The sequence below is a fragment of the Dryobates pubescens genome, chromosome Z, assembly GCF_014839835.1.
Source record: "Dryobates pubescens isolate bDryPub1 chromosome Z, bDryPub1.pri, whole genome shotgun sequence".
In the NCBI taxonomy this organism is placed as follows: Eukaryota; Metazoa; Chordata; class Aves; order Piciformes; family Picidae; genus Dryobates; species Dryobates pubescens.
Genome location: NC_071657.1, coordinates 54,669,490 through 54,681,396, shown reverse-complemented (window position 1 = coordinate 54,681,396; position 11,907 = coordinate 54,669,490). Strand labels below are relative to the sequence as shown.

Below are 11,907 nucleotides of genomic sequence, written 5' to 3'. Positions count from 1 at the left end.
TAATATAAGACTGGTTTGAACTTCTTGTGAGACTTTTCTAGTCTTTTACCTACCGTCATAGATGATTTGAGTTGGCAGGAATCTTTAAAGGTCGTCTAATCCAACCCCTCTGCAGTGAACAGGGACATCTTTAACTACATCAGGTTGCTCAGAAGCCCCTTCCAGCCTGACCTCAAATGTTTCCAAGGACATGGTGTACACCATCTCTCTGGGTAACCTGTTCCAGTGTTTCACCCTCATTGTAAAAGAATTGTCTATGTTATATCTAGTCTGAATGTATCCTCTTTCAGTTTAAAAACCATTATCCCTGTCCAACAGCCTGTGTTAATAAAAAACATGGTCCCCACCTTTCTTGAGGTCTACAATTAGGTCTCCATGGACCTTCCTCTTATCCAGGCTGAACAGCCCCAACTCTCTCAACCTTTCTTCAGAGGAGACTTGTTTCAGCCCTCTGATCATTTCTGTGGCCCCACTCTTAGCAGGTCTGTGCTGAGGACTCCAGAGCTGGACACAGCACTTCACATGGGGTCTCACCAGAGCAAAGTGGAGGAACACTCTTAGCCACCTACCTAAGACTACCTGGGATGGCTTTCTTAATTGAGTTTGCAATGTCATTCAAATTCCCAGAAAGAACTTGTGTATGTAACCAGACTGAAAGTGCGTATTTTTTGTCATCTGCATTTTACACAAGAACACAAGATGTCCTGGTCTACTGACAATAAAGATGTTGAGTTGTTGGGAGACAACCTGTCTTCAAGGCCTTACATGTTAATAGAAAATGCTGTATTAATCTTTCTCATCTCTTATTAATTGAGTGTTCGAGGTAGTGAGGAACACAGGTGTAGCAAATATGGACTATATTTATAGGAATCATAAAGGCATGCTGAGAAGTGACTATTTCAGGTTGCAGAACTTCCTCTGCCTAACAAATTCTGTATTTTGCTCTTTGCAGATGAGATAGAATAATTTGTTTTGACTGAGTTTCATTTTCAAATTGGGCATTGAAATGCGAGAAAAGTATGCTCATGTAGATGTGAACAAATGAGAGGGAATGAGGAAATGAGAGAGCTAGGTTACTGGCAACATGGTACACCATGGGATTGGTAGAGCTGGGAATGTAGGTAACAACATTCTTTGCAACAGCACTGCTAAAAGAGCAAGTTATCAGGTGAGACCTACTGAGCCTAGAAGTATGTAAACTGAACAGCTTTACAAGGTATTGATGCAGATCCTGTATGTCTATAAATGTTTGCAGAATAAAACCTACTTGACTCTCTCTTAAAGAACCATAGTGAATCTGTTCAGCTTGGAGTTTTTAATCTCCATATTTTCTTATTTTTTGTCCAGAGTTATGAGCTGCTCTTTCATGAGCAAATGGTCATTCTCCTTTGGTCATGCAAAAAAAGGACAGACTTGGTAATAGGCTGCTTTATCCAATGTTGGCATTTTAAATGCAAGCTGCAGTGTCACTGAGCTTATTCAAAATATTGCAACTTGCATTCCACTGGGCTTAACCTGGTTTGTCTCATCAGTTCAGCAGCAGCTTAATGATGTTATGCAATTAATCAGGCGTTAAGGGGAAAACTACGTAATTAGCCACAGTCAGGTGACTTCCATTGCAGTTTTGCTTAAAGTCAAGAACCCAACTGAGAATGATTAATACAAGGCAGTCCTAGACATGGAACAGTACTTTCAAAATACTTAGTAATGCTTCCTGGTACAAAACCTGCGTGAGCAGGTTGTGATTTTGGGCTTCCTTTGAAGCCAGTGCTCTCAGATCGGTGTGGATGGAATGTGTGCTTAGGTCAGTGATAGACTGCTTTGCCCTGGACAACACCCCTTCCTGTCTACAGCACTTCAGTACAGGCTTGGAAAACTTAAATTGGCTTTGGATCAGATCTTACTTAGATGACTAGACAGCATTTGAACTAGCATATGTAGAGATACATACAAAATATACAGCTGTCCAAACGAGGTAAAACTGCTTGTCTCTAAAAGCAGTATTGCAAGGAGAGAAACACTAGTCATTGCCATAACTTCTGTGGGAAGGGAAACTGAATTTATTGCTCATTGATACAGATTCCTTTTTATAGAGGCCCTGAGAAATGATGGACACAGCACATGGTGCTGAGACAATTATGTTGATTTAATTTTCTCTTCTTCAGGGAGATAGATTTCTGTCTGAAGAATCAAGTGTAAAACTTGCATAGTTCTCCCATTCTGAATTTTGCCCACTTTGAACATCTACTTTGTTTTTTCCCTTTATTCAGTTTGAGAAAATTAATTTTTGTTTCTCTTGTCAGGCCTTCTCCTGTGATGGCATCATCACAACAGGGAATTTATAGTCTTTTCACTGATGCAGGAAGCTGTTCTTGTGTTTAAGCGCTTTCAAATAGTGTTTACTGCAACCACAGAAATGTGCGAAGAGAACACGGGTGGGTGTGCCCTTGTCCTTCCTGCTGCAAGGAGCTTGATGTTAACTTCTACTTGAATTGAATGTTGTCACTTTTCAAAGAAGGCCTAGTTGTTCTGGCTAAAGGGGATGTTACCGCATGGAGTGAGCGTACCATGCCTCTTTTTGTAATGACTTTCCTTTTCCATTTAACTTTTCTTCATACAATGCCGTCAACACTTTTCTTAAAATGATGCTGTATTCACAGAAAAGAAAAACATGGTGAGTGCAAAAAATAATAATAGTGATACTGGCAATTGTATTGTAAGTCAGGTGTTTGTGTCATGCACCAATTTCACAGAACTGAGGAGGAGTCTCTACCAAAAATGTGGTTTAAGAAAAAAAAAAAAAAAAAAAAAAGCAAACTGAAAAGTTACTGGCAAAGGCAGCAGGAATTTGGGCAAATGAGACAGGAGTTGATCACACTCTGCACCTAATACGGATTTGAATTCTTAAATAATTATGCATTCTGAGTTCACAGCCATTAGCTTTTTTAAAAATATACATGTATTTCAATTGCAGATACACTATGTTCCACCACTGCTTCTGTGTCTGACCTCCTGTGGATACCAGCAGCAGGTGAGTGACTTGAGATGTGCTACTTTAAAGGGCTCCATCACTCCCATGTTTCATACAGTGCTTTGCCAAATGGTAAAAGGTAATTAACAGTCGAGGTTTTAACTGTGGTGAGAGAATGGAGAGAATGCTTTGATTTTTGAACCTCCAAAGCTGTATGTTTGGAGTGGCATGTCTTAAGATCCTAGCTCTGCAGGTTTCCATAGAAACTCAGTTCTCCCCTTCCCCCCCATTTCCTCACCCTCAAACCACCCCCCCCCCCAAAAAAAACAAAACACCCAACCAACCCAAGAATAAACTGGAGGGAAGATTATTTTCAAGAAGAGAGTTTAGATTTTTAAAAAACTGGTAGAGCCCATACCTCCAAATGTCTGTAAGAAGACAAAAAATGTTCTGGATGGGGCCATGAATGCTGCATGTTATTAAATCATGAGGATTTTGTTTGTTGTCCACATTTCCATGAAATGTACTGCATAACTGAGGATTTTCAACTTCATTAATGAAGCTTTTCCTGGATGACTTAAAAAGAACCATATGAATTTGTGCAGCCCTCTGGCTGGAAAAGTTAATCCTCGGTTAGGTGCATCAGAGGTGCAGACAGCAACTAAGAATTGCATGCAAATATGGCATATTGTAGATGCTGCTAATGGTGGTTAGGGAAATACAGGGAATGATTAATCTTTTGTTAATGTTGAGCTCTTTCATACCACTGGTGAGTTGTGACCATGTGTTTCAAGTACGGCTCATGTGAAGCCCTGTCCATAGAACGGCCGATTTACTTCGATGTGTAAGACCAGGAAAATGCATTTTCTGGTGTTCAGTGGAAAAAATTATTTGTGGGTATTTCTTGCTTTCATCCATCAGCACTTCAACAGAAAAGGCAAACTTGGAAATTATTTAAATCGAAGTGGTGACACAATTACACAAATAGTGCCTCTGGAGATTTTTCACATTGTCACGTGGAACCTTTGAAATTACTGCATTTTTGTAGATATTTCATGGTTTTAGGTATGATTAAGCAAGATTCCTCCTTTTTGTCTTTTTTTAGTTGAGTTTTTATATAGAAACATGGAGAGCATTATGAAGGTTTTTGAAATGGCAAATAAGTATCTGAAAGGGGCCTACAAGAAGGCTGGGGAGGGACTTCTCAGCATATCAGGTAATGACAGGACTACAGGGAATGGAATGAAGCTGGAGGTGGGGAGATTCAGGCTGGACGTGAAGAGGAAGTTTTTCACCACGAGAGTGGTGAAGCCCTGGAACGGCTTGACCAGGGAGGCCCCGTCCCTGGAGTTGTTAAGACCAGGCTGGATGAGGCTCTGGCCAGCCTGATCTAGTGTGGGGTGTCCCTGCCCATGGCAGGGGGGTTGAAACTAGATGATCCTTGTGGTCCCTTCCAACCCTGACTGATACTATGGTACTATGATATAAACTTTATGAAGGAGAGCTAGCACAAGGATGTCTGTTCAGTTCATTTTTTAAATTGTCCAGGTTTTCAGTTAATTCTGTAAATAATCCATTCAGTGTTGGATAGACATAATACCAAGTCACCAAGATGAGAGGATTTGTCACCATGAAGGTGTGCCTTCAACAGAAGGGTAATATTATAATATTTTAGAAAAATTACTGTATTAGTTGAAGTAAGAAGTCTTCCTCCAGGGATTAAAACAGTGAATGTTTTTATAAGCAAGTATCAGAGCATAAACATTATGTCTTCAATATTGTTGACAGAGGTAGTGAAAAATGTTTTGAATGTGATGTTTCTAGTCATGTGGTGGTTATTTTCTTCTAAGAAACATTTCTTGATAGGTTGAGAGAAATGTTTGTTTGGTTGTCCTTTGTTGAACACTTAGGTATTACCTGTGTGCTGCTTTTGCAGCTGGAAGCAAAAATCTTCTCCATGTGAATTGTGGAGGCATTGTGAATTCATCTGCCCCCTAGATCAGGGACCAAGGAATATAGTGAGTGACACTTGCACCTAGGAATTCAGATTTGTGTCTGTGGTACACTGACTTGGTGTGTTGCTTAGTTTGGGAAATAGAATAATGCCCTTTTCTCTTGGCAGTGGTGTCTCTCTCTCTTTTTTTTTTTTTTTTTTAATACTTTAAAAAAATAATTTCTCCCAGAATTACTGTCATGGTAGCATAGTTTTATCCTGTATGTGCAATTTAAGATTTTTGCCTATCACATAGCTCATGAAGTTAATGTTTTCTGCCTTTTAAGGTATTTAGGCTATTTCTACTGCTGACTTAACTGTTGTGCTCTGTTTCTGTGCCACAAGTCACCCTTAGTCCCACAAATGGATGCTTATTCTTTCCTCGTTAGTTGTAATTAGGAGCAGAAAATTTTGAAAAATCATGTTCCAAAGAGCTCTCATATGACAAAGCATCATAGTTCAGTATAAACAAAAGATGTTGACAGCTGCACTCCAAGCAAAACAATAAACATATTTATACATTAAACAGTAACTTTTTCATGTCTTTAGTAATTGTTCAGTATCTCCATTAATGACTGAGTGCACTCCCATCAAGTTTAGGGGTGATGCCAAACTGAGCTGCACACCTGAAAAGCATGAGGCAGGGTATGCCATCTGGAGGGACCTTGACTGGCTTGAGAAGTGGGCCCATGTGAACCTCATGAAGTTAAACAATGCCAAGTGCAAGGTCTTCATTTTGTATTGGAATAATCCCAAACGTCAATATAGACTGAAGGATTAACGGGTTGAGAGAAGCCCTGCAAATGAGGATTTGAAGATACTGGTAGATGAAAAACGAAGCATGAGCTGGCAATGTGTGCTTGCAGCCCAGAAAGCCAACTGATCATATGAAAAAGCATGGCCAGCGGATTGAGGGTTGTGATTCTCCTCCTGTGCTTTGTTTTCATGTGACCCCACCTACAGCACTGCGTCCAGATCTGATATCACCAGCACAAGGAAGACATGGACCTGTTGGAGTGGGTCCAGAGAAGGGCCACAAAATTATCAGTGGACTGGAATACCTCTCCTATGGAGAAAGTCTAGAGAGAGTTGGCATTGTTCAGCCTGGAGAAAAGAAGGCCCCAGGGAAAACTTATTGCAACCCAAACCACTCTACAATTCTGAAAAACTGAATCTCTATAATTGGTGTCTTGTTCAGACCTCTTGTGTGTTTTCAAAATACAAAATTATTAATTGCTGGTGGTAGTTACTTGTGATCAGTTTTAATTAAAGCAAGCCTTCTAAACTGTGGTCAAACTTATATCATAAGCATGGATTATACTGGTTCAAATCATTACGAAGTTGCAGAAGAGCAAAGGTGTTTTTCCTCTGGCTTTTGGAACATGCTGTCAATCTTACTTCTTAAGAAATTAAAAATTCAGATATACCTGTGGTTAATATATTGATTTATCAGTCTCTTATTTTCTTTGATTATATTTATTAGAAAGGATTTTTAGCTCAAGCTCCTTATGAATAGACTTAAATGATTAGTCTGAAAGGAGGAGATCTTGGAAATCTGCTTACTTTAGATCCTCACCTCGGCACCTCTATGTGGTTAGAACTAAAACTTGATGAATGGTGATACTCTTACCCTTCTCTTCATCACTGCCAGTTTGTGACCTAGCTAGTTGCTTTGTCTTCTGAGTTCTCGGTGCAATGTTTTTGTTTAATCTGGGGATATAATGAGTTGCACAGATGTTATTAAAGGGAGTACTTTGGCTTTCAGGTTAAACTCGCATGTTTCAACTGAACAGGTGAACACACACTCTGAAATCCACTGAGATAATAAATCCTGTAGGTGGACTCCCCATTTATATCTTTGGTTTCCTGTTGTAGTGTCTGTTGTTTTTCAGAACAGGGCAATGTAGCATATCAAAGAGAAACTCAACTTATAGTAAATACACTGAGCCATTCTTTCATCCATAGCTGTCAGTGGGTTTTTTTTGTCAGAACAGTACATTCAATAATAGGAGTATTACAAGCAAAATTGAATACAGTTAGTCAAGAAGTGCTCCTTACTTTTCTTTTAGGCAAATGCACTGAACAGAACTAAACCAGACAATGGCCTGTCTTACAATGACAAATGCAGAAGGTACAGCAGCTTCTACTGCCCACCAGAATGGTGACTTCCAAGGGAATGCCAATGAACCCATGCAGATGGAATCATCACTTCAAGTGTACCTTTATCATTCTCCTGGGAAGACAGGAGGTGATTACCTTCAATTTCCACCTGGAGAATATGTTGCAGAAGAGATTTGTGCTGTTTGCTGTAAAGCCTGTGGTAAGTATATGCCCCACATACTGCCTTTGAATGCTTACTTCCAGGGAGGGCGCATCCAGAATTTCCTTGGGCAGCCTGTTCCAGTATCTTACCACCCTCACTGTAGAATTTCTTCCTGGTATTTAGCCTAAAACTACCCTCTTTCATGAGCATGTCCCTGTCCTATCAAATCTCTCAACCTAGTCTGAATTCATGGCAATAGTAACTACTGTGGTAGTTCATTTAGCTTTTGCTCTGGTTTGAATTTTCCTTGTTTCAGTTTTCAGAGGTTTGTTCATAAGTTTTTCTTCTCCTTTCCTTATCACTAACCTTAGGGAGAAATTTAAAAATATCTTCAGATCTTCTTTTTGCTGAAACTTAAATTGATTAGTTTAACTTGAGTGTCATAACTGGTTTAATTTTTTCGCTGTCTTCTGCACTATCTGCACTTTCCTAGGTAAATGTGCAGCCCAGGCCATGTATGATTTTCTTTCCACTCACATCACAAACATACAAAATCTGGCTCCTGCTAACCCACTAATCCAATTATTCATGTTTCCTGTGGTATCATCTGAAGACTTCATGCTGTTTTCCCAAATCTGGGCCTTTTACCAATCAATATGCAGAGTGAAGATACCTGTTTTATTCCAGTTCTGTGCAGAAAAGGATGCTAGCTGGTAACTCCACAAAGCTAGCACCCAGGTTGAAATTTGTGGCAGGTATTTATACAACAAAATGTATTCTCTTTGCCTGAAAATAATACCTTTTGTCTGGACAGTGGGTAGCTTAATTCTTTCTTCATCTTAAAATTGCTGTGCATGCTCCAAGGGTAAGGGGTTCGTAGGCGTAGGGAGCTTCTCTAGCTTGAAGGTGTAGGGTTTTTTATTACAATGATACTATCACCAGCTTAAGGTAACCGAAGGTTACATTTGGTTTTATGATTTATCAGTATGCCCATGCTCACTCTTGCATTTTGTTGTTGTTCCTACCCAAAGTGTTGTACTTCTGAGTACAGTACCCATGGCTTCTGCCAGCAATTGTTGTGATTAGTCCCTAAGTTAGCACTTTCTTCTTTATAGACCCTTTGACCTGGTTGCCTTTGTTTCAAAACAGGGTCTTCATGGTTACCTGATTTTAATAATTTGAACTTTTTCTTGGCATCAAATTTCCCTCTTTGAGACTTGGGAAATGTTCCACATTTACCACAAGTCTTGCCATATATTTTTGCTGAGAAAGATTTAGATTCCTGTTATGTTTTTCTTTAGAAATAGATTGTCCTCTAATTAATCATTCAGTAGAGTGTTCCAGTTCCTGTTGTCCATCAACAGAGCTCTGAGCATATTGGTAAACACTGAATCACACAATAATTTAGCAACAAAATAGTAGTGTAGTATATTGCCTGTTTAGTCAGACCATACCAATCCTTCTTAAGGCTTCTAGCTTTCTGGGGTACCAGTTTCTGTTTTGCTAGTATAGCTGGTAGCTAGCTCATAGATGTATCCTTTTAACTGTTTTAAAAATACTTCTTTTATGAGTAGTACTCCTTATCAAGTTGTGTTTGGTTTTGCATTGTTTTGGCATTCTTCACCAGAGTTTCTGAAGTATATCAGGAGGGATTTGTATAAATAAAATGAGTAGAGCTGAAGCAAAGTGGTTTCTGCCTGGTAACTACTACAGCAGTATCATACAACCTTTTTGTCAAGGGAATTTATAATTTAATCTCTTTCCAAATTAGTGAGAGAAGCTGAAATGGCTGCAGGTTTTCATTCTCTTTCAAATCAGTTATTACCACTTAAACGATGATTTACCACTTCTTAGTATTTTCTGCTTACTTCCAGGAGGTTTTGTGGTTGTACAGCATAACACCTAGGTCTGCAAAGCCTACACAGTCATGTAATGTTTATGTTGGCAAGACTGCTTTCGGGATTCAGCTGTGAATCAGAATACTTCATAAAGAGAGTGGTTCAGGTAGTAGGCATGTCTGAAATACAATGCATTTGGTAATGAATCTTCTCTGTGATCTGACCAGCTTTTGATAGCAGAGCTGCTTACATCCAAGTATGAATGAATGGCAAGCAGGACTCATGAAATTCGATAGGAGCAAGTGCAGGGTTCTGCACCTGGGCCAGAACAGTCCTCGCTATCTATAGAGACTGGGGGATGAGGTGTTAGAAAGCAGCTCTGAGGAAAAGAACGTAGGGATGCTGATGGATGAGAAGCTCAACATGAGCAGGTAGTGTGTGCTTGCAGCCCAGAAGGCAAATCACATCCTGGGCTGCATCAAAAGATGTGTTGCCAGCAGATCCAGAGAGGTGATTCTGCCACTTTACTGTGCTCTGGTGAGACCTCACCTGGAGTACTGCGTGCAGGTCTGGAGACCTGAAGGAGCAGATCCAGAGGAAGGCCACAAGATGATCAAGGGATTGGAGCACCTCTGTTGTGAGGACAGGCTGAAGGAGCTGGGATTGTTCAGCCTGGAGAAGAGGAGGCTTCAGGGAGACCTAATAGCAGCCATCCAATACCTGAAGGCAGTCTACAGGAAGGATGGAGAGAGACTGTTTACAAAGGCCTGCAGTGACAGGATGAGGGGTGATGGCTTTAAGCTGGAGAAGAGGATTGTTTAGCCTGGAGGAGGCTCAGGGAAGACCTCATTGCTCTCTACAACTACCTGAAAGGTGGTTGTAGCCAGGAAGGGGTCGGTCTCTTCTCTCTAGCAACCAGCACCAGAACAAGAGGACACAGTCTCAAGCTGCACCAGGGGAAGTTTAGGCTCGAGGTGAGGAGAAAGTTCTTCACTGAGAGAGTCATTTGTTATTGGAATGGGCTGCTCAGGGAGGTGGTGGAGTCACCATCCCTGGAGGTGTTCAAGAGGGGATTGGACATGGCACTTGGTGCCATGGTCTAGTCATGAGGTCTGTGGTGACGGGTTGGACTTGATGATCTTTGAGGTCTCTTACAACCTTGGTGATACGGTGATACTGTGAAGAGCAGATTTAGATTGGATGTTAGGAACAAGTTCTTTACTGTGAGGGTAGTGGAACACTGGAACAAGCTGCGCAGGGAGGAGGTTAGGACCCCTTCCCTGGAGATACTCAAGGTGAAGCGCGAGGAGGCCCTGGGCAGCCTGGTCTAGTTGCAGATGACCCTGCTGACTGCAGGGAGGTCAGACTAGGTGACTTTTAGAGGACCCTTCAGGCCTGGACCATTCTATGACTGGATATAAGCAAGCATCAGCAGTCACAGAGACAGTCTTGTTATGTTCCTTTCACATAGTTCACACAATTGATGGTTTTCCAGGCTGTGCTGAATTTGATCTGTTGTATATGGCATGTATCTGCCTTACAGGTATTAGTCTGTCTAAATATTATTCTGTAGTTGTATGCCAGCTTGAGGCATGCATGCAAAAATCTATGTATTTGTGTCAGGTTTTGGCTGTGCCTAGGAAAATTTTCCACAGATTGGGTAGGAAAGTGGTAGGATGTAAATAAATTACCATTGGATGCAAAAGAAAAATGATAAGGTTTAAATAATCTCATTGGTTTAAAAACTAACATAACGCTAGTTGTATAAACTTTTTCTCTCTTCTCGGTTTCCTTGCTCTAGCAGGTACTAGCTGGTGCGTTTGCTTAGCTGTTGCTGACCTTGAGTGCGCTCTTAAAATCATAGAATCAACCAGGTTGGATAAGACCTCAGAGATCATCAAATCCAACCTAATACCTAACACCTCATGACTAAATAAACTATGGCTTCAAGTGCCACATCCAATCCTTTTTTGAATACCTCCAGAGATGGTGACTCCACCACCTCCCTGGGCAGCACATTCCAATAGCCAATTACTCTTCTGTGAAGACTCTTCTTGTGGCTAAGTACAAACAAACTATTTTCTGCTTTGCTTTTCTTCTCTTTCTTTCTCCCTTCTATAGGGTGGGGGAAGGGACCAGGGAGGGGTTAGCAGTCGGTAACCCCCTGGTTATGTCCAGGGGGTACTTGTGTTGTTTATAAAATGTAAATACATGTAAATATTGTTTGTTTTCTACATTTCACTGTATTTCATATTTCTAGATTGTAGTGCGCTTGTAAATGTAGCTTCATTTGCTTTCAGCTGAGCTGGTCTGGCAATTTTATGTTGGGGGGTAATTTCAACCCAAGACAGTATTTTCTAATTTTATTTTTAAGTGGCTTTTTGTTTTTCTTAAAAATGTAAGTAATATTAAAATCTTAGTAGGTTCATATTTTCATGTGAAAAACTTTCTGAACTTGAATATCATATTTTCTAACCAGAAATGCATGAAGAGATGAAGTGTCTGGAATTTAAGTTTGAGTTAGCTAGTTAGTGTCATGGCTCAGCTCTTGTATGTTACCTGTTAATTGCCATGTGAAAAATCATAAAAGCCTCTCCAAAACCAAGAGAAGTCTTTACTCTCAGCCAAAGAGAGGAAGTAGTATTAGAGGAAATAACTGGTGGTGAAAATGAAATATGATGGGAAAATTGTTCTAGAGATTACAGAATTATGTTAGACATGTCTTCTCAATTCAGTATCAGAGATTTGTTTTCTCATCACATAAAATTAAATCCTTTCATTTTCTCTGCTCTCTCAAATTAAATTTCACTGTTAAGCCATTTTTTATGTGTTTACAATTAGT

At 40.2% G+C, this 11,907-nt stretch overlaps 1 protein-coding gene across 1 annotated transcript in view; it reads left to right on the top strand.

The window, feature by feature from the left end:
- The first annotated feature begins 7,052 nt into the window (after window positions 1-7,052).
- Window positions 7,053-11,907, top strand: part of JAK2 (Janus kinase 2) — a 48,329-nt gene continuing 43,474 nt past the window's right edge. The window contains exon 1 of the mRNA XM_009899816.2: window positions 7,053-7,284. Coding sequence (XP_009898118.1) covers window positions 7,065-7,284 — 220 coding nt within the window. The 5' untranslated portion in view covers window positions 7,053-7,064. The remainder of the gene's footprint in view (window positions 7,285-11,907) is intronic.